The sequence below is a fragment of the Triticum aestivum genome, chromosome 7A, assembly GCF_018294505.1.
Source record: "Triticum aestivum cultivar Chinese Spring chromosome 7A, IWGSC CS RefSeq v2.1, whole genome shotgun sequence".
NCBI classification, from domain to species: domain Eukaryota; kingdom Viridiplantae; phylum Streptophyta; class Magnoliopsida; order Poales; family Poaceae; genus Triticum; species Triticum aestivum.
The window spans coordinates 526,056,587-526,080,625 of NC_057812.1; the positions used below are offsets into that span (position 1 = coordinate 526,056,587).

At 45.3% G+C, this 24,039-nt stretch overlaps 1 protein-coding gene across 1 annotated transcript; it reads left to right on the plus strand.

Moving 5' to 3' along the window:
* The first annotated feature begins 16,335 nt into the window (after positions 1 to 16,335).
* On the plus strand, positions 16,336 to 22,848 carry LOC123147982 (amino acid permease 3). Its single transcript, XM_044567318.1, has 5 exons — positions 16,336 to 16,620; positions 20,927 to 21,160; positions 21,286 to 21,379; positions 21,471 to 21,828; positions 21,918 to 22,848. The coding sequence occupies exons 1-5, from the start codon at positions 16,488 to 16,490 to the stop codon at positions 22,575 to 22,577; spliced, it is 1,479 nt and encodes a 492-aa protein (XP_044423253.1). The 5' UTR covers positions 16,336 to 16,487; the 3' UTR covers positions 22,578 to 22,848.
* Positions 22,849 to 24,039: the final 1,191 nt, after the last annotated feature.

A 24,039-nucleotide genomic window follows, 5' to 3' on the forward strand; every position in this document is an offset into this window, starting at 1 on the left:
TTGATTGCACTAAAGGCAATGTCACTTTTCATGTTAATGGTAATGAGCATACGGTACACTTTTCGAGGAAACAACCTCAAGTTCATAGTATCAACTCTATTGGAAAAATCCCATCGATTATATTTGGAGGTTTTGAATTTCCTCTTCCTACTGTCAAGAAGAAATATGATATTCTTATTATTGGGGATGTGCATATCCCCGTTGAGGTAACATAGTGTTATTCGAAATTTCTCCAGTTCCATGTTATTCGGAATGAGTTCGTTAACAAGACTTGATCAACCTTGTTAGTGGATTCCTTTTGATGAGCATGAGATGGATGAAACTAGAAGGCACAACCTTCTGTACCCTCCTTTTACTTTCTTTTTTTATATTAAATAAAATAAAAGTAGTATTTTTCTGTCTGTTATCTGATTTATCCGTGCAATATAAAAATACCCCGAAAATAAAAGTTCTCCAAATGCCCTGAAATTTAAATATGATTTTTTCTAGAATATTTGATAATATTTGGCACTGAGAACACAGCAGGGGGGGTCATCCACCTAGCCACGAGGGTGGAGGGCGCGCCCTACCCCCCTGGGCGCGCCCCCTGCCTCGTGGGCCCACGGTGGCCCTCCTCCACTTATCCTTGCACCCACACACTCCTTATTCCTCCCACAAACACGAATATCCAGTTCATACCCGAGTCCAAGCTCATTTTGCTGCCATTTTCGATCTCCTTGCTCAAAGCACCTCTCACAAAACTGCTTGGGGAGATTGTTCCTTGGTATGTGACTCCTCCATTGGTCCAATTAGTTTTTGTTCTAGTGCTTTATTCATTACAAATTTGTGCTGCTTAGGTGACCCTATTCTTGAGCTTGCATGTCAAATTTATATGGTCAAAAGTAGTTTTGATGCATGATATAGGCTCTAGGCACTTGTAGGAGTAGTTGCTATCAATATTTTTGAGTTTGGTTCACTTTTATTTTGAAGTTACTAAAAATTTCAGAAATTTTTCAGAGGAAGAAATATGTTTAGGAAAATGTATCAAGGTGGCTCTTCAAGGAAACAAGAGCCCAGGCTCGCAATGCGTGATGCTGATGATGAGCCACCAAGAAACGCTCCAGTGCGTCCTTGTGAATGGCCTTTGGAAAATTTTATGGATCGAGCGGGAATTAAGGAAGAATTTAACGCGTATTTGCATAACACTGATCTTGTGAGCTTCGAGGAAGAGAAGTGCAGCCAGTATCACTATCTCACTAGTTCCTTTGTGCGGAGGTTTGAATTTTCATCTTCACGTAATTCTCCAACTGTCCTGTTTGATCTTTATGAAAATTCATACACTATGGACTTAGAGGATTTTACCACTGCTTGCAAACTTCCACAATGGGGTAGTATCAGGGATCCTCACAAATCTGAATTTAGAGATTTTCTTGCTAGTATAACTGTGGGGGAATCTAGAGATATAACACAAGCTACCATAGGGAGCATTCACTTTCCTGCTATACATTATTTTGCTCTCTTCATAGGTAGATGCATTAATGATAAAGATGAGGCATGTCACATGTGTGTCCCTGACCTCAGTATTCCTAGGAGTGTTGTGTTAGGAGATAAATCTTATAATTTGGGAGCCATTGTTGCACGTAGGTTGCATTTTAATAGATTTAATGGAGATTTCTTTTGTAGAATTTATGCAACCCGCATAGCTAATTTTCTTGGTGTAGCCATACGTGAAGATGATATTGAGTTGCCTCCTGCTTATTTGGATTATGAGGCTATGGTTCACCGCCAGTTTGTTGAGAGGAATGAATCACCTATCCAGTATCATGTAATCGAGTTAGTTTTGTTAGGGTTTGATCCCTAGTATCCACTATGTTCTGAGATTGATGTTGCTATGACTTTGCTATGCTTAATGCTTGTCACTAGGGCCCGAGTGCCATGATTTCAGATCTGAACCTATTATGTTTTCATCAATATATGAGAGTTCTTGATCCTATCTTGCAAGTCTATAGTCACCTATTATGTGTTATGATCCGTTAACCCCGAAGTGACAATAATCGGGATACTTACCGGTGATGACTGTAGTTTGAGGAGTTCATGTATTCACTATGTGTTAATGCTTTGGTCCGGTACTCTATTAAAAGGAGGCCTTAATATCCCTTGGTTTCATTAGGACCCCGCTGCCACGGGAGGGTAGGACAAAAGATGCCATGCAAGTTCTTTTCCATAAGCACGCATGACTATATTCGGAATACATGCCTACATTACATTGATGAACTGAAGCTAGTTCTGTGTCACCCTAGGTTATGATTGTTACACGATGAACCGCATCCGGCATAATTCTCCATCACCGATCCATTGCCTACGAGCTTTCCATATATTGTTCTTCACTTATTTACTTTTCTGTTGCTATTGTTACAATCACTACAAAATACCAAAAACATTACTTTTGTTATCATTACCTTTTGCTACCGTTACCACTACTATCATATTACTTTGCTACTAAATACTTTGCTGCAAATATTAAGTTTTCAGGTGTGGTTGAATTGACAACTCAGCTGCTAATACTTGAGAATATTCTTTGGCTCCCCTTGTGTCGGATCAATAAATTTGGGTTGAATACTTTACCCTCGAAAACTGTTGCGATCCCCTATACTTGTGGGTTATCACCCGGCCCGGCGATGGACTCCGAAGATGAGGAGGCGCTCGCGGCGTTGCTGGATGAGGAAGCTGAAGCCGACGCCCAGGAGCAGGAGCATCTTATGGTGCTCGCCGCCCTCGCCGGCCTGCTCGCGAGCAGCGAGAAGCTGCAATGAGGTGGCTCGGCGCTTAGGCGGTTGAAAGCAAAGAACCGACATCGTTTGGAAGGCTACTGCATGCTCTACTCGGACTATTTCGCCGACACTCCATTGCACGGTGAGAAAAAACATTTCGGCGCCATTATCGGATGAGCCGGAAGCTTTTCCTTTGGATTGTGAATTCCATCCGAGAGTTTGACAGCTACTTCAAGTGCAAGAAGGATTGCACCGGCACACCTGGATTCACCTCCATCCAGAAGTGCACGATAGCTATGAGGATGCTGGCATACGGAGCTCCCTGTGATTCACTCGACGACTATGGGCGCTGATACGTCTCCAACGTATCTATAATTTTTGATTGCTCCATGCTATATTATCTACTGTTTTGGACATTATTGGGCTTTATTATCCACTTTTATATTATTTTTGGGACTAACCTATTAACCAGAGGCCCACCCCAGAATTGCTGTTTTTTTGCCTGTTTTAGGGTTTCGAAGAAAAGGAATATCAAACGGAGTCCAAACGGAATGAAACCTTCGGGAACGTGATTTTCTCAACAAACAAGACCCGAGAGACTTGGACCCTACATCAAGAAAGGAAACATAAGGCCACGAGGTAGGGGGGCGCGCCCACCCCCACCAGGTGCGCCTCCACCCTCGTGGGCCCCCTGTTGCTCCACCGACGTACTCCTTCCTCCTATATATATATATATCCACGTACCCCCAAACGATCAGAAACGGAGCCAAAAACCTAATTCCACCACCGCAACTTTCTGTATCCACGAGATCCCATCTTGGGGCCTGTTCCGGAGCTCCGCCGGAGGGGGCATCGATCACGGAGGGCTTCTACATCAACACCATAGCCTCTCCGATGAAGTGTGAGTAGTTTACCTCAGACCTACGGGTCCATAGTTAGTAGCTTGATGGCTTGTTCTCTCTTTATGGATCTCAATACAATGTTCTCCCCCTCTCTTGTGGAGAACTATTCGATGTAATCTTCTTTTTGCGGTGTGTTTGTTGAGACCTATGAATTGTGGGTTTATGATCAAGTCTATCTATGAATAATATTTGAATCTTCTCTGAATTCTTTTATGCATGATTGGTTATCTTTGCAAGTCTCTTCAAATTATCAGTTTGGTTTGGCCTACTAAATTGATCTTTCTTGTAATGGGAGAAGTGCTTAGCTTTGGGTTCAATCTTGCGGTGTCCTTTCCCAGTGACAGTAGGGGCAGCAAGGCACGTATTGTATTATTGCCATCGAGGATAACAAGATGGTTGTTTCTTCATATTGCATGAGTCTATCCCTCTACATCATGTCATCTTGCTTAAGGCGTTACTCTGTTTTTAACTTAATACTCTAGATGCATGCTGGATAGCGGTCGATGAGTGGAGTAATAGTAGTAGATGCAGGCAGGAGTCGGTCTACTTGTCTCGGAGTGATGCCTATATACATGATCATACCTAGATATTCTCATAACTATGCTCAATTCTGTCAATTGCTCAACAGTAATTTGTTCACCGACCGTAGAATACTTATGCTCTCGAGAGAAGCCACTAGTGAAACTTATGGCCCCCGGGTCTATCTTTATCATATTGATCTCTTACTACTTAGTTATTTCCTTTGCTATTTCCTTTGCCTTTATTTTACTTTGCATATTTTATCATAAAAATACCAAAAATATTATCTTATCATATCTATCAGATCTCACTCTCGTAAGTGGCCTTATAGGGATTGACAACCCCTATTTGCGTTGGTTGCGAGGATTTATTTGTTTTGTGCAGGTGCGAGGGACTCGCGGGTAGCCTCCTACTGGATTGATACCTTGGTTCTCAAAAACTGAGGGAAATACTTACGCTACTTTGCTACATCATCCCTTCCTCTTCGGGGAAAACCAACGCAGTGCTCAAGAGGTAGCAGGCGCATGGCCGAGTCCACCAACATAGAGTGTTTCTACAAGTTCTGTCGGGCAGTGGTGGCAGTGTTTGGACCGCAATACTTGAGAATACCCAATGCGGAAGACACTGCTCGGATCCTAGCACAGAATGCAGCAAGAGGATTTTCTAGGATGCTCGGAAGCATCGACTGCATGCATTGGAAATGGAATAATTGCCCATTTGCTTGGCAGGGGTTGTACAAAGGCGCCAAAGGCGGTTGCAGTGTGGTGCTTGAGGCAGTGGCCACACATGACCTCTGGATTTGGCACTCTTTCTTTGGGATGCCAGGAACTCACAATGACATCAACGTCCTGCAGTGCTCCCCAGTCTTTGCCAAGCTTGTTAAAGGTCATTCTCCTCCGGTGAATTTCGAGGTCAATGAACGACAGTACAACAAGGGGTACTATCTAGCTAATGGCATCTATCCGAGATGGTCGACATTTGTGAAGACCATCTCAAACCCTGTGCCAGGAGGCAAGAACGCCTGGTTTGCAAAGATTCGGGAGGCTTGCAGGAAGGATGTCGAGCGGGCATTTGGTGTGCTCCAATCTCGATTTGCTATTGTCCGGTACCCCGCTCAGACCTGGTCGAAAGATCAAATATGGGAGATCATGACTTGTTGTGTCATCTTGCACAACATGATCATTGAGAGCGAGCAGGAAGAGCCAGTGTTTGACACTGAACCATACTACACGCAGGGCCCTCTAGCCGAAGTTGATCACTAGCTACCGGCAACCTGGACTGCCTACCTCAGTATGCGTCAGGAGATCCGAGACCCACAGATGCATCATCAGCTGCAGCAGGATCTGGTGGAGCACCTATGGAGGCTCAAGGGCGAGGCCGGGAATGATGTGTGATGAAACTTGAGTTTTTATTTGTTAAACTATATAATTTGTAGTGAACTATTTGTTGAACACGCCGAAACACGCCGAACTATGTGATGAAACACGCCGAACTATGTGATGAACTAATTGATTTCTATTTGTATGCGAAAATTCACGCTGAAACACGCCAAACCGCACCGAACATGGGCCGATTCACGCAGATATCCGGCCTTTTTGGGGCGAAAGTGGGCTGAATTCGGCGCCTGGGGGCAACCTGGGGGCGACTGGGTGCCGAACCGCCCCCAGCGCCGAGTTTATCGCCGGCGCACCCCCAGGTCGCTCTTTTTCGGTGCACTGGGGGGCCGAACGGCTGGAGATGTTCTTAGGACTTGAATCTTGGTGGGCTGGTGACACCATTGTCCTCCTAACAATCCAACCACATATTGAACAAAGAAAGAAAAAGAATAAAATAAAAAGAACCGGAAAACCAGAAAAAATCAATGGAAACCAAAGAAAAAAAGGGAAGTAACGTCGAAAACTAATGAGAAAAATCAAAAATGAAAAAAAGAAAGCAAAACTCCAAAAAAACCTGAGGAAAATGGGCTACAAACAGTGAAAAAAAACCCAAAAAGAAAATACAACAGAAAAATGAATTCACATCGCACTATAGCGTTGGGCCATCGGTACGGGCGAGACATAGCCGTAGTGGAGGAAAATGTTATGATCCTATGTTTTTTTTAGCAAAATCAACCTTTTCTCTTAAAGTTTAAAGGTCAGACCAAACGCCTTCAGGAAATTTAACAGATGTCAGTCTTTTTTATACTGAATTTACCCTTTTTGGCGTCGGGCTGGTCACAATGGGTAAGAACATAAGCTAGTAACTTACACACTTCCCTAGACTATGTTACTACCTTCATAGTGGGTAGGAACATCTATGTAGTGTCATGCAACGATGTATTTATTAGGTTATAGACTCATTGTTTCTTGGAGTGTGTGATGTTCCGGTAACTTAACTAGTTACCACAAGCACCTCTCTCTTCATTAAATATGTGCCACATAAGCAAAGTTGTATTGGAGTGTGTGATGTTACTCCTAAGTTCCTCCCCATTATGACCAGCCTCACACGCATTGGTGTCGGAAAAAGCTTGGAGTTTGCGCAAAGCAAGTATAATAATGTGAAGTAAATGGGCAAATATGGATTTAAACATTATCTTTTTGCTGAGTTGGAAGAGAGTGAAGAGAAGCGAGATATAGATTTACAGCGGGCTGTAACACATGCTCTAAGAAACTTTGTGAGGGTGGAATGTGGGTCATATGTTAGTAATTCTTTTTACGTAACTAATATACATGTTGACTATCACATTGACTATAGATAGCATGCAATATGTTATAGGCAACAACTGGTTATATTATTAACCATGCTGTCAAATAAAAATCCATAGGTCAATAGCTCGCAAAAATGTTAGTGACAAATTGAAAGAAGGTCAACATCAGCGATAGCGGCGTTGAACCAGAACAATTCATTTTGCAAAAATAAAAAACTATAACAACTCAACTCTGGTGACTATTTTCTTTTAAAACGGAGGCAAAAAATTTGCCTCATATATTAAATTTTTTTTAGAACGAAGGTTCCAGAAGAGCCCGGCTTTGAATTAACAAAGCCAACAACCGGCTAGGATTACAGAGATTACAACCACGAACCACACAAAGAAAAGAAAAAAAAACACAGCAAAGATACAAAGGCGCTGGGAGACAGCTCACATAGCACACAACCAGCTATACCAGATCAACATGAAGCTAATAGCTAGGAGATGCTAGGGACCTCTTGCACACACACAACCAAGGGGAAGGCAGCTGCCAGCTCAAGGCAAGGAAACGACGACGATGAGAGGCAAGCCATTGCCAGAACACCAGGGGCTTGTGGCGAACACAATCAGACAGTGCCATCGTCAAAGAAGGCCCCTGCCTCCTCGCCTGGCTCGAAAGGTGCCGCACCGTTGAGCGATGGACTAGTTCACCCTAGAACCTATCTGAATGGCACCCAAGGAAGCCACAGGAGCGGAACCAGGCGTTCCTCACATGTCGACGGCGACTCACCTAGAGCCAAGCAGCCCCAAAACCGAAGATCGGGCGAGAAAGAGGGTGAGCTGCCAGGATGAAGGGCAACAGCAAGGGCCAAGACCAAAACACAGAAGCTTGACACTCTCGGCGAGCTGGAGGGAAAACCACCGGAGGAGGGGAACCCTATCCCCTCCCTTCCTGGAGATCCACGGCACCGGAGGCCCTCAAAGCCGCACGAAGAGCACCACCATAACAGCACCCCGCACCAGGGAAGGCATGGCTGCCGCTGGAGACTTGCTGTCGCCGCCGCCGCACACCAAACCACACCACACCGAAGCCCGCCGCCCCACTTGTTCCCAAAAACGGCGTCTTCAAGAAGATTACGGCGCCTGGGGCATCGCCGCCGTCCAACAAAGTTTGGGTTTTCACCCAGGAAGCAAGGGGCATGGGATGGGGAGGACAGGACCTGACCGGCGCCTCCAAGGAAGTGAGCGGCGCCCACGGGCGTCGCCGCCGTCGCGCCAGCAAGGCTGGCTAGGGGTTTCCCCCGGTCCTGGAACCCCTCCATCTGCTCCCACCCACCGAAACCAGCCCCCCATGTCGAAGCAGACCGGATCTGGAGGGGGGAGGAGCACGCCGCTGGAGAGGTGGTGTGGAGGCGGCCAGATCTGACACCGCGGAAGCCGGAGCCGACGCCGAGCCCAGACCCGCATCCTTCGGAGATCTCACCGTCCTCACGGTCAAGACAGCTGGCCCACGCCCGCGCCACCAGGAGCCAAAGGGCTGGAGGCGCCACACCAGACGGGCCGCCGCCCCAGATCCCGCAGCCCCCCGCGCGCGAGGCGAGGCAGCGAGGACCCCGCCGCCACCATCATCAGTAGCACACCAAGAAGGCCCGGCGGCTGCCTCTGGTGGCGGCGAGGGGAGATCGAGGAGGAGGGAGGTGCGGCGGCGGGATTCGGATTCGCCCCTCGAGTCGCCTGAGCGGGCGACGCGAGGGAGGGGAGGGGAAGGGGAGTTCACTTTTCTTTTTTCCTCATATATTAATTAAGAGGGAAAATAGTTTTACATTCGACCCTTACAACACCGTATAGTGATTACTCACGAATCATTATTTCCCCTAGCTTCTTTGCCCACGCGGCAACCCATAACTTTACATCTTCCAAAATGTTGTTTAGAAGAATCGGTGGGGCGCGCTCTTGTGCCGGAAGATGCGGGCATTCCTTTTATTCCAAAGCGTCCAAGAGACAAGCATGATGAGTGATGCCATAGCTTTTCTCGGTGGGGTATGCGCGCCAGTTCTATTATCCTACTATTTTTTGACAGACACATCCATATGCCAAGTAGAAGTATCCACATGCGCAAGGTCAAGTTTTTCCGCCACCGAGTTCCAGAGTAGAAGGGTGTACCAACACTTGAAAAAGAGGCGTCTCTCAGTTTCTTGTTTCCTTTTGTAAAAGGGGCAAAAACCACAGTTCTCCCAACATCTCTTGGCCAAGCGGTCGGCGGTCCAAATGCTATCTTGCATGGCCGACCAAGTGAAGAACTTGATCTTCGGCGGCACCCATTTCTTCCATATTATTCGGTCCAGGGAGATAGAACGAAATCCAAAAATTGGACCTGGTAGGCGGAGGCCGCTGAATAAATGCCATCATTAGAGAGCCTCCACACAATATCGGTCCTCAGCAAGATCATCAAGGTGGAAATAAATGATGAGTCCAAAGAGTGAAGAACTCTCGATGTAGTCAGCGGACACGGTGTCCTTGGGCTTGATTCAAAAGATCCAAGCATTATCTTTAAGAGCCTCTCCCACCTTCTTGTTTCTTCTCCTCGAGACCTCAAAGATGAGCGGGCGATGTTCTTGGGCTTACGGCCAAGAAGCCAAGGGGAGTTCCAGAAAGGTGCTCTCGCACTCCGAGGACTATAGTGTTAACACTAGATTTTTAGTTTTGCTCGTGAACACGGTAGGCATTTTTTCTAAGAACAAAACATATGGCGCTGACATAGCCAAATTCAACGCAGTGAGGCTGACGCAAAAGTAGAAGTATTAGATTTGACCAAGGTTTTAAAAAGATCTGTTTAAAAATGGTCAATTTTCTCAATTCTCACACCATTTGCATACTAGCACTTTGAGGTGTACTGGTGCACTAGGGCACCAAAAAAAAGTTGTGAAGAAAATCTGATTTTTATCCCCATAAAATTCTGATTTTTATCCTCCGCTACAAATCTTCAAGCATGTATTTGAGTCACAGCTTGGTACACAAGAACATGCGTCAGCGAATGTAAATTATTTGTCACTCTTCTGTCAGCAATGCGCATTGCATCTGAGGTGTTAACATCTCTGGCATTCTTGCTGCATCTAACTTCCAGCAGGAAGCGGACAGCACCTGAGTCTTCACTCGCTGTCAGTCAAATTGTCAGCTTGTCTCACTCCTTGAGCTTGCCGGTAGGCAGTCGGTCTCACAAAATTTGGCGTGTTTCGATGTGATTATCCCTGTCCTTGTAGCATCAAGTTGCACTGCTTTCATCCGATGTTCGTCGATATCCATCTGAATCTCAAGGAACCTCTCAAAACCCAGCAATTATCGGCGCACGCGATATGCAAATGTTCAGTCAAATCTTCTGTACATGTGCAGCTTATTGAACTGCCACCTTAATAATAATTGATTTGAACTGCCGCCAGATCCTGCTCATTTTTTGTTCATTAACAAATCCTGTTGAAGTCGACAGGTCGTACGTGACCAGCTCGATAATAATCTTCATTTGAAGCCCAGGCAGCTTTCGCGACCCCGCCAAAATAGCAAACATGATACTCGTTGCATTTGGTCCTTGATTAAAATATGGCCACCCTTTGTTGCAACTAATATGCCTGTATTGACCAGGGTATTGAATGTCAAAATCGTTTCATTCTGTTGACCTGTGCACTATCGTTGAGTGTATTTTCAAAGACTAAGGAGTACTAAAAGATTCTTTTTCCCCAAAAAGGGAGACTCAAGGAGGGTGTGCAACTGCAAACCAAAGAGGCCACTACTGAAAGAAAAATCGGGTTAGCGATCGTGTGAAGTCTTTGAGAGTACGCGGCAGAATTTCAAAATACTTGGATAGTGGCCTTGTTAGTTACTAAAAAAGTTCTTCTATTGAAGGAATATCTGATAAGCGATCTCCTGCATATATATTGTCGCATATTTCTTTGGATGGAACACCGAAACAGTATACTCCCTCCATTTTCAAATATTTGAACTAGCAAAACGTCATATATTTGGGAACGGAGGGAGGGAGTACTTATTTGTCAATGATATGAACGCAAAGCTAGCTTGAAGTTATTTTTTGCCACTTGTTATTACGGTTTCTGATCTATAGTCGGCCATGCAACAAAGGTACAATGTTTCAATCAAGGTCGGAATAATTAGTAAGGAATCTTAAGAGTTGAATCAGTATTCAGGCGCAGTTCTTCCAGGTGGCCAACTGCATGAGAATCAAGACAAACACATGATCAAATCTAATAAAGAAACGAAAAAAAGACGGACATGATCGATTAAACCAAAGTACATCTCGTTCGCTGGTTGTCTTGTTTTGGCACCTTCTATGCCCGTCAAATAAAGTAGTTAGTTTAATATCTTTCATGGAAAATTAGGCATGGAAATAATACAATTAACTATTCAGTTCTCTTATGACATGATATAGCTGATTTTCTTTTGAGTAAGCGGCAGAGCTAAAAATTTCTAAGAAGGAATAACATATTAATATCTAGATGATATCTATTACACCCGGCTTCTGCAATGACACTATGTCAAGACCTAGTCAAGATATTAAGGATGCACACAGCCAAAAACGATAGAATTGATATGTTTGGGCTTCTGCTTCATGCCTGTTCAATAGCCCCCCTTTCAAAACATTGGGTGCATTCGGAGATAAAAGTTTGACCAATAATTGCTCCGGTTTAGGAGATACCAAATAACATTCGAAGATAATTTTTCTTGATACTACACTAGTATCAAAAACGCTATTATATTATGAGACGGAAAGAGTATTAGATACTTGTGAAAATGAGGCTAGGGGTGTCAATTTCATGGTCTGTAAACCATACTGTATGAGTCGGGATCAATCTTCTAGCAAAACAAAAACACACTTCGTCTTTTTTTTTCTTTTTTGAGAAAACACACACCTCGTCTTGTGATACGGAGGGAGGCGACACAGCATCAGTGACATCACGGCGCCACAAGGCCCGGATCAACCGGTCGCGCCCGCGGCAGTGTGAATTTGACCACGCAACATGGGCGATGATGACTCGTGTCTTGTTGCGCCCGGCGTCCCGTACCGCGGATTCCCTCGTGGCCGGCGATCAATCAGTTGCCCCCGAGCCGATGCTTCACGTTGCACAGCTGCTCCTACTTCAATTATTTGCGTGGCATGCTGGAAGAACTTGAATAGTCAAACGCCCGGGGCTCATCGGCGATGATGCTGAGACGGATCACTATCCTGAACCCTAATTTTGTGTGCAGGGACCCAGGCTCACGCACGCATTCTGGTTGTTTATACACTTTGGCTGAAGTGTCACAAGCGTACGGGTTTCTCCACGGAGAAAATGGGAAACCAGCGGGAGGTTCCCACGGACCGACGGGACCAGTCCCGGTGCACGTACGTACGATCGCTCCCGAATCCGTTGGGCGCGTTGCTCTACACTCGCACGTTCGTCCGCCCAATCCGCCCACCGTATTCGTGTGGTTTCTTGCACCGGAGCGGCCATGCATGGCGCGTACGGCCATCGAGACCGGATCATCAATCAAGAAATGAAGTAAGTGCCGTACGGTCGGGGAGTGTTCGGCGTGCGTGGCGACGGCGAGATGCGGCGACGGGGCGGCACGTCATTCCGAATCGGTGTTTGGTGACCGATGGTAGAGAGCTACTCCCTCCGTCCGAAAAAGCTTGTCTCTCAAATGAGTGTATCTAGCATCAAATTAGTGCTAGATACATCCATTTGAGAGACAAGATTGGAATAAGCTTTTTCGGACGAAGGAAATACTTATTTTAGGGCCAAACTTGCTTTCAGGCTGGTCCCTCCTCGATCGATGCCGCCATGTGCGTTTGGCCAGCTGCTACGATCCAGATTTGAGGCAGAATCGGACTATTTTCAAGTGATTAATTTTTGCACTGGACAAATAAGATGGTGAGACGCAGCATCGGCTATTTTTATGGAGTGCGTGGATACAACTACAATGATCCAAAAGATCATATTTAACCAATGTTTTTGTTCGGCTAATCAAGCGATTCATGTGCTAGCAAACTATGGTTATTGTAATAAGTCTTCTTATAGTTGGTTGGATGAGCCACCTGAATTTGTTGTTTGTAAGCTCACAAATGATGTAACCTTATTTTGATTTTAATATAGCTAGCTATGATGGTTTTTCCTAAAATAAATACTATTTCTCTATTAACACATAAGTATGTCATTTCAACATGTGATCATGCAGAGAAATATATCCATGTAATAAAATAATATTTACAACTAAACTATTTGTATGTATAGTTCTAGTTCTTATATTATTAGTCCAAATATTTATATTTCATACAAGCAAATTTTGTTGAAATATATTAAAATCAATTTCCGTAGAAATGAATGGAGTATCATCTAATTTATGCAGAAAGAGAGGATGAAAACAAAAACAAAAGGATTGACTTGGAGGAGGAGGAAGACACTAGAAAAATGACCACACATAGTAAATAGTGGCACACGAAAAAAGAAGTCACCACCACAATAAAAACCAATTCTAATTTGACAGGCTTAATCAATTACCATATGAATTTCTACAAGTACAAAGGTCACCAATATTTTTGGGCTCTTTTTAATCTAACAACCGTAACCAAAACTTCGGGTCCACTAAAGCTAATCACAATGAACTTTTTAATGTAACATAGCAGATTGTTTTTAGAGACCATCATACATTTTCTCATCACCAGTTACTTTTGTAGAAAATTGTTTGTGATGGTTTTTAAGACAACATGCCATCACTATATATAAAGCCTATGCCCTCAATTGTAGCCCTATGAGGGTAAAATCTATCAATTTGCCGTAACTTCTTAAGAGCAACCTTTGCAGATTCTCTAAAAAGTCAATATTTAAAACAACTTTAGTAACATTTTTAAAGGCTTTAGAACTAGCGTGCAAAATTGGATTTCCCAAAAATGGTATCCTTTATCAGTTTTCCTCTCCTATTTCCTAGGTGTGTGCACGTAACTAATTGATCTTCAGTTCCGAATAGATATAAATCACATTCTCACCGTTAAGCATCACACACTTTAACAACATTTCCTTAGCCGTCCTCTCTCGCTCAACCGACTCTCCTTGAGTTGGAACCTGCACTCCTCCATGTCAAGCTTGCTCTTCGTGTTCTCGTTCATCTCTCACCATCTCCCCAACTTCTCTTTTTGATTCTTCTCCGCGTAGTCTAGCTTTGGTTGCATAACTTCAGATGCAAAATCCTTCTTAGTCCCGATGAAGTCATCAATCCTCTCTATCAAAGTTGTTGCCTCTCCATCTATCAATTGAATCTTTTGAGGTTTCTTTGGCATATATTTGAATAGTTTTGTATGCTCTCCAATCTATTTTTCTTTTTTGGCCAATGTATTATTGCCACTAAGGATAAAATGGTTGTTTCTTTATCATACTTGGATGATAGTTTTATTGTCTATTATATCATCATGCTTATTACAATGCTCTATTTGCTATGAACTTAATACTTCAAGATGCATGTTGGATAGCAGTCTTGGAGTGGAGTATTAGTTGTAGATCCAGTTGGATAATGATCTATACAGACGTAATGCCGATATGAGATTATTCCATGAAGAATGATCATAGTCAGAAATATAATGTTGCAATTTGATCACTAACCAACTGTAATGATCCAGAGATGCCACTAGTGAACCTATGGCCCGGGGGTCTATCTTCTTATACTGAACACTTTACCAAAAATATTGTTTCCCTGTTGTACTGTTTCTTTTATTTATATTTTTATCTATATATTAGTCCCTACCATACGGTGCAATTTAATCTTGTAGTTAACCAGACAAGAAGCTTGGCAACCTTCTTGATGTGTTGGGGACAAGTTTGTCTTGTGTTTCGTGTGCATGTACCGATGGCTTTGTTTGCTGGAAGAACTCCTTCTGATTCGATAAATCTTAGTTCGCTACTGAAGGAAATACTTATTGCTAGGTTACTTCACACTTGCACTTGGGGGTTACCCAACCACTCTTACGAGAGAGCAAGCAGTGATCATCGCCGACATGGACGTGTCTGCTCCAGATGCGACCGAGTTCGCGTCCTTTCTGCCGCTGAGAAGGAAGGTGCCATCCGCCCCGGTCGTGACTGACTCTGCTCGGCCGAACGATTTTTCGGGGTTTCTGGATGGCTGGGTGCAATTAGAGGCGTTCAAGATGGTGTACGACTCATCGCAACTGTAACGAGCGGGGACAACTCTAGGAACCGCTAACTCTGAGCCTGCCCAAGTCCTATTTGGTGAAATAGCGGAGTAGGACACAATACAGTTTTTGCCCCTCTTTGCATTGATCCGTCCCCCTTTTTCCGTATGCCATCGAACCAACTTAGGGATACGTATGTCATTGAATTAATTTACCGATGCATAGAATGTTTTTGTTGCATACATCATTAATTAGTGATCATGACCATTTTAGGAGGCTATCACGATGGGCATGATCAATGACAATCAAGAGTCTATGCATTACGACTTTGGGGATATCAACTATGTATGATATTAAGCAAATATCGGCCAGTCGCAACCAGAAAAAGAAGACACCCATGTAAGAGGTCTAGAATTCTCATCCAAGGAGGATGTTTTGTTGTGTGAAGCTTTTTGACCACAAGCATTGACTCTATATGCGCAAAAGGAGCGGATGTATTAGGAGGGGAAAGGGTGAACAAAAAATTGCTGCTTTGGAAGGAGATGATTGACTTGGAGATGTATGAGCCATATGTCAAATAGGAGCTCGAGAAGGCAAAGACTTTTGCGTTAATTGAGCTCGAGAAAGAGAGTCCGCAGCCAGCCCGGGACACGGAGGCGAGGATCGTGTTGGCCGACGCTTCCCTGTTTGATCTAGAAGGCAAAAAGTGGCTTGAGGTGAAGAAGTAGATCAACACACGAATGTGAATGAGTCATTATTGTATCACCTATTTATGAATTGTCATACTTTTTTTCGGCATATGTGAAATTGTTGAATTGCGCTTGAGTTTGCTTTGTTGCATGATTGAATTGACGATGAATTTGTGCTATATGATGGACGCACATGTATTTGCATTTGGATGTGGTTGTCCCAGAGAATAAATGAGGAGCCATCCAACGCTGTCCGGGCATTCCCCCGGACGCGTCCATGGATGTTTAGGGGGGCAGATTAGGTTGTAGATGCTCTTACAACCTCAAATTTTAATTTACCCGCAAGAAAATTGATTAACTAAGCAAGTGTTACATTTATTAGGATTGAATAACTTGATTAAGGGGATCTGCTTTATTGGTTGGTTGAAGCATACTACTGCTACACCAAGCCAATCTAAAACACAATGTTTGACCTCTCCGTGTTAAAGTTGGCAGCTTTGTTGGAACCAAAAACGACCGTGGAAAGGCCTAGTCCGTGCATTTCCAGCGTCCTACGATGTGAACAAATAAACAAAAAGGGGAGTAAATGTTAGGATAGCATACGCGCGTGTACGGCTCACCCCCTGTATATATAGTAGGGCAGGCTCTTCTCTCTGATTGTCATTCACTCGTTCTGGTTCTGGACAGCCACACCACCTACCCATCCTCCCAGCCAGAGGCACGGCACAGCTAGAGGGAGGTGAGGGAGGAAGGGGGAGAGGGACGATCGAGCACTGCACTGACGGAGGGATGACCAAGGACGTGGAGATGGCGGCGCGGAACGGCGGCAACGGCGCCGTCGCCGGCGAGGCCTACTACCCCTCTCCCCCGGCGCAGGGCGGCGACGCCGACGTGGACGACGACGGCAAGCAGCGGCGCACAGGTAAGCAGCATCATGCTCAGCTCAGCTACTCACCTCCTTCAACTCGGGTCGCTGCAAAATTGCACGCCTATCATGTGCCCAGTTCAGCTTCAGCTAGCTTTTCATGGCGCCAAAACCCTACCGCCGGCCGGCGCGGTTGATTTTCTGTTCTTGTGCTATCGCCACGACACGGTCGTGCTGTGCGGCGGTCGCCGCCGTCAGTCGCCGCTGCCGAGCTGGGAAGCATGTGCTGCGCTGTCTTTGTTGGCACTATGGAGTTCGGGTGCGGATTTGCCTCCCGCCGTGGGGGACCGCACGCGAGGCTACTCTCCGCTCGTGTTCAGCGAAGGCGGAAGGCGGAGAGAAACCACCGGGAAGTTTAGGTACTACAGTAGCTGTTTTCTTGTTTGTTTTCGCGGTGGGCGGAAGAAACTATCATGCTCGCATGCCACTGCCATTGGGCCCTGGGCCTGATCGGTCAAACGTGTTTACGCACGGTCACCATGTGCCCTACTGCTCGCAAGGGTTGGACGGCTGTCGCCTCACGTCGGTCTCTTTGGTCTCGTTCCATTCCAAATCGGAGGCTTGTGACCTACACCAGATCAGATAGAGAGGAAGAAGAATGCAAAAAAGAAAAGAAAAAAAGAACAAGCATATCGTCTGACGTGCACGTCCCAGCTAGATTTGTCCCGGCACCAATATTTTTCTACCAATTATTAGCTCAAATCAAGCAGAGACGAGTCCACATGGTCGCACGCATGGGTCGCATGTGGGTCGCACGGTCAAACTCGGCCGGAGAGAAACGGCGCACCTGTTCACTGTGCATGGCTATCCTACTGCTGCTGCCCCTACCCCTACCCCTATGCACGGTGAACAGCTGTGCCTCTACTCCGTTCCCGTAACAGCAGCGTGTCTCACCGTAATAGCGCTAGCTAATCAATCAATTTACTGGGGAGAAACGTGAACTCTTTGCCGTTGTCAGCATCCGGGCGCGCGGGGAGGGTAGCGTGGATGCTCCATATGGAATTTACAGGCGCGCATCTCTGACTGACCTGCGATTGCCCTACCGCCACTTTACAGATTCCTTGACCAGCACGTGTTGGAGGAAAATTAGTATCCCCCCTCAGCTAGCTACCCTTTTTGACGAGAGGAGAGGCGCTGGTAGTAGGCCAGGACAGCGCCGCCCCTGAACGCTGAAGCCACCGGCGTACGTCGACGGTCAGACCGAACGACTGACCCCTGATTGCTCATTCTGCGTGCTAACCTGTCAATCTCACCAACTCGGCGAAAGCCCCCGTTCGGGGCCGGCACTCTTCCCGGTGGTGGTTTCTTGCCCGGCGGAATCTGTTTCCCTCACGCGATGTACTGCTGCTTAAACTGAGCCAGGCCGTATCAGTGTCGCACGGGTCAAGTTTCCCTTTCAGTCGATTCCCTTGGACAGTTCTATGTGGGAATGGAAGTAATATTACTTGCACGCATCCCATGCGAGCAACACACGGAGGCGATATGAGCTTTGACGCAAAATCTGACCCATGGCGTTTGGAAGCACGTCGTACGGCTTGGGCGTGGAGCCACGGATCATATCCTTTCGATCCCTTCAACGCAGCAGATTGTACTATGGCCTATGGGTAAGTATGGAGTAGTAGGACTAGGACTAGGACTAGGACTAGGAGCGGGAAAAAGACGGGCTTGCTTTTGTCGTTTGACTCGAGAAGCTCGTCAGAGACACGGCATGGCCGCCCGAGAGGGACGCGGAGTCTGCGCGGATGAGCTCACCGATGCGATCCGATCGATGCGCCGTAGGGCAGCCGTCTCTGACCTTCGGGCGGGCGCTCGCCTCTACGCGGCCCCGCTACCAAACCATGACTATATGTATGGCCTCTTCCTAGTTTCTACGTAGTAGCTAGGCTTTTTATGGCCTGGTTTAGAGGAATTTCATAGAAACTCTAGAAGATAGGATTCTTATAGTATTTTTTTTCTTTAGAGCCCTTTGGTTCATAGGAATGGATTCTTATTCTTACATAGGATTAGTTCCTATCCTTCACATTTCATACGAAAATAAAAAAGAGCCTAGACTCAATGAAAAAATTCTTTTGGTGTCAATCAAATGATATCTTGTTTCTTATTCCCACTCATACGATTTAAGATACATGCCATCTCATTTTCTACAAGATTCCTATTCCTATGATAACCCTATCCTATGAACCAAAAGAGGCCTTTAATATCCTCTCCTCCTAGCTACCATGAGAGAAAAAAGGAGTCAATATCGTATCCTGGAGTTGACCGGCCAAAAGCAAACGCAGATCATCAAGGGACATTCATGAGGCCCTGTCTTGACATTTTCTTGTCTCTAGGAGTAGGTTCTATGTAGTACTGCCTCCGTCCTGGTTTATTGGCCTTTATTATAATCTGTGTCAAATTTTAATCATAAATTTAACTAACAAAATATTCATGTTTGTTATAAAAAATTATGTCATTGAAAACTATGTTTAAAGACGAATCCAACGATATTATTTTTGTTGACATGCATTAAAATTTTGTCAGTTAAGTCTTTAGTTAAAAATTTGCACAAACTACAAAGGAGACTAATAAATCAAGACGGAGGTAGTAGGCTGCTATCATCTTTTGATCATATACAAATAGAAATAGGAAAGCGTAACATTATAGCGCAAAGTTACACACAATTTTACTCAGGTAGTAGTATGATGTGAGGCCTCACCTACATGCATCTTTGATTCAAAGGGATTTCGAAGTGTAATCCTTGGGTTGTTTTATTTATACCATTGAAACTCATATTTTAAAATCACTTTTGCGTGTCATTCCATAGTATTTTAAAATCACTTTATTGACTCCAACAACTCAGAAAGGTTATCCTGTTTTTGCATTGATCAATCAAACATCCTTTCAACCATGTATGATACAAGATGACACGAAACTGCAATTCTACATATCTATTGCTTGGGTTACACAACCTTGTGAACGAAAGGAGCCCTAAGTATTTTTTTATTCTTCTCAAGGTCAGGATTTCCTTTTGACATTTAAGAAGATAACATTGGAAAGTTAGACCTTTTGAAAATGTAGGCACACATGGGTTGAAGATATACACATGTCACCTCATTTGTTCTTTTAAGATCTTGTGATTGTGAGAAAATAGAATTGTTTGACTTGTTCAATTAAGTTCAACTTTGAACTTGCAAATTTTTTGGCAAGAATTTTTTTTTGTACTCTTCCCTTGAAGGGTTGTTTTTATTTTTAGACTAGTTTTAGTTTTAATTAAGGTTTATTTGTTTATTACTCGAAATTAAATCAAGGATCCTGGTGGAATTATTTTTTCTAAAATTAATACATCAATATACAAAAATAGTATTCATACTTACCATGCGCAAAATATTACTTTTTTGTAATTTTGTTTACTAGTGGTTTGGATGGATATATATTCATCCAAAAGGCCAGTCGCTAATATGCAAGTATTAGCAATATTTGACGCTTTTTTATATATAGGAGTATCACATTATGTTACTGATTGGACCCTTTATTTATGTTCTCTGTTTGATCCACACACAAGTGAATGGTTTTTCTGTCGAGGCGGAGCCATGGCCCATGGCCAGGCTACGCCAAGGGCTGCACAATTTCAGTAGCATTTACTAATAGTTTTGTGATATTCCTAAGAGATCTGTGCATAAATTTGATCCTAGGCCTGGGGTTACAACCATAGTATCCCCATGCCTCTCTTGTGCCCCGATCACAATAGGTTCATGGAAAATGTTGGTGTGTTCGTGATATCCTGCAAGAGTTTGTCCACCTCTATGTCTTGAGAATTACTCATCCCAAGATAATGTTTTGGTAGTTAAATTGCCAGAAAATGTTGAGCACGCAAATTACTAGATGAAGCATAAACATGCAAATTTCAGCTAAAATCATGTCCGTTTGTGCGCTGTTCTAGGAAACAAGTTACATACGGTTGCAATATGTTTGAGACTATCATACTATTTCCTTCATAAAGCACACAAAAATGGCACAAGTTGGGTCAAAATTGTTAGGTTCATACATCTTGCAACAATGTATACATTATTATGATTTTTTCATGACTTCTAACTGACATTTCCACACTGCTAGAATACGTTACTCTGTAGTCTGTAGTGCAAATCATCGTTATATTTTTCCTTGCGAACTTTGGTTGATTTTTGTTAGTGCTAGAAGTTATCAAAATGCAGAGTGTTTAAACTGAAACCGTAAAGTTTCAGCAGCAATTACGACGACCGAACAGTACTAGAACTTCCAAGATGGTTTCCTGCAGCAACTGACTGACAGCCAATATGTTGAGCAGGGACGGTATGGACAGCGAGCGCGCACATCATCACCGCCGTCATCGGCTCCGGCGTGCTCTCCCTCGCCTGGGCAACGGCGCAGCTGGGCTGGGTCGTCGGGCCGATCACCCTGATGCTCTTCGCGGCGATCACCTACTACACCTCCGGCCTCCTCGCGGACTGCTACCGCACCGGCGATCCGCTCACCGGGAAGAGGAACTACACCTACATGGACGCCGTCGCATCCTACTTGAGTAAGTCTCGTGTCCCTCTCCTGGAATGCAACCCAACTGACCACCGAGGAGCTTCTTCCTGAATCCAGATTTGAAGACGCATGGCAGGACTAACTGTGCTGGTGTGTGCTGCTTTGTGCGTGCAGGTCGCTGGCAAGTGTGGGCCTGTGGCGTTTTCCAGTACGTCAACTTGGTCGGGACTGCAATCGGGTACACGATCACAGCGTCCATCAGCGCGGCGTAAGTCGATTCATCATCATCTGAAAAGGTTTCAATGTCTCGTCCGAGATTTTTCGCGTGTTGAGTGACCGGATGATCCATCCACGAACAGTGCTATAAACAAGGCCAACTGCTTCCACAAGAACGGCCGGGCGGCGGACTGCGGCGTGTACGACTCCATGTACATGGTGGTGTTCGGGGTCGTCCAGATCTTCTTCTCCCAGGTGCCCAACTTCCACGACCTTTGGTGGCTCTCCATCCTCGCCGCCGTCATGTCTTTCACCTACGCCTCCATCGCCGTCGGCCTCTCCCTGGCGCAGACCATATCGGGCCCGACCGGCAAGGCCACCCTGACCGGCACCGAGGTTGGCGTGGACGTCGATTCGGCCCAGAAGATCTGGCTCGCGTTCCAGGCGCTCGGCGACATCGCCTTCGCCTACTCCTATTCCATGATCCTCATAGAAATCCAGGTGAGCAACCGCTGCATGGGGAAGTCCTCCCGAGGTTGACGATGTGCTGCTTCGGTACAAGGCTGAAAGAATGAACCTGTTGTACGTAGGACACGGTGAGGTCTCCGCCGGCGGAGAACAAGACGATGAAGAAGGCGACCCTGGTGGGGGTGTCCACCACGACGGCCTTCTACATGCTGTGCGGCTGCCTGGGCTACGCGGCGTTCGGCAACGGCGCCAAGGGGAACATCCTCACCGGCTTCGGCTTCTACGAGCCCTACTGGCTCATCGACTTCGCCAACGTGTGCATCGTGGTGCACCTGGTGGGCGCCTACCAGGTGTTCTGCCAGCCCATCTTCGCCGCTGTCGAGACCTTCGCCGCGGCCACCTGGCCCAACGCCGGGTTCATCACCCGCGAGCACCGCGTCGCCGCCGGCAACGGCAAGCGGCTCGGCTTCAACCTCAACCTCTTCAGGCTGACGTGGAGGACGGCGTTCGTGATGGTGAGCACGCTGCTGGCCATCCTCATGCCCTTCTTCAACGACATCCTCGGCTTCCTGGGCGCCATCGGCTTCTGGCCGCTCACCGTCTACTTCCCCGTGGAGATGTACATCCGGCAGCGCGGGATACCGAGGTACACGACGAGGTGGGTGGCGCTGCAGACGCTCAGCTTCCTCTGCTTCCTGGTGTCGCTCGCCGCGGCGGTCGCGTCCATCGAGGGCGTCACGGAGTCGCTCAAGAACTACGTCCCGTTCAAGACCAAGTCGTGAGGATGGGAGTTTTTGCATGCTGTCAAATAATTGGCCGTCGACAATGCTTGTTTGTGTGTGATGGGAAACCATCGTCGGCTGGGTGCGTCGGTGGGGGGTTTATCCCGTGTTACGTACGCCCGGCTGTGTTGCTCAGAAACTCGAGGAAGGGAGAGATGTATAGATCACCCTATATCCTACAGGCTGCAGATGTTGGTCCTCACTTTATGTACAGAAACTTGAGCTCACACAAAAACTGGAAATGTTTAACCGGAACGAAGACTTTATCTAACTAGTAAGGATGCACGTGCACGAACGTCTCAATAAACATGTGTATTTTGAAACAACAACATGTATGAATTTAAATGAAATGCACACAAGTATTAATTCAGTCTTTATGCGCCAAACATATAACGATGCGCTTAACATGAGTAAAGAAATATACATAGTTGGACTCAAATTCTGATAACCTGCCATTTTTTTTTGGAGCCGAAACCGTAGTAATTTTCATTAATTAACTAAATATAGTACACATATTACAAATCATGCCCAAAACTAGTGGGTCAACCGATGCCCTTTCTATGAAACATCAAAACGATTACAGGTGCCGTGTTATCCAATTACTGATCAACGTGGCCTTCTCTTGCTTAGCTATAATACTGATAATCTGTAGGCTTTCTCTCAGATAGAATTTTCAAGAATCTAGGTGTATTGGTGCCCTTCTGAAAATCTTATCGTTCCTTGTCAGCCAGATGCTCCAGCACCCCGTAATAACAATCTCCATTGCAATGTCTGCAGGTAGTTGACCCAGAGTGAGGAGTATTTCATCATAGGTAGAGATGCCTCTGTCTTTGAAGGTAGTGATTGAATTCCAACATGTCCAAGCAAACTGACAGTCCCAAAATAGCTGGATAGTAGTCTCTTCAGTGCCATCCCCACATAAGGCGCAACTGTAATCCTCAAGATACATACTTCTGCGGTGTAGCATATTTCTAGTACTAATCTTGTCATGAAGGAGCCAGAAGAAGATTTTATGTCTGAGTCTGCATGCCGTTTTCCAAAGCATCTTAAAGATGATGTGAGCTGTGCTTGGTCCCATGAGTACTTTGTAAATTTCATGGAGGAAAATTTCATAGAACTACCACTAGCAGACCAGTAATCTCTATCAGTTGTGATTGCTCTGCTCATGATGATCCCTTCAATGTCATTGAACTGGTTAAAAGCTTGTAGAGATAATGGTCTGTGGAACAGTTGACTGAGGTCTTCTAGATGTTGCACATTTCCCAGAGTGATTTCTTTGTTGATTGCAAATGAGTAGAGCTCTGGATATTGAGTTTGCAGTGGGGTGACTTGCCAATTATCTGCCCAAAATCTTATAGTGTCTCTAGTGCCAGCTTTACAAACATGTAGTTGCCTGAAAGTTGGAAGAAGCTTGAGAATTGCTTTCCACCAAAAGGATCCAATCATTCTTTCTCCACGTAAT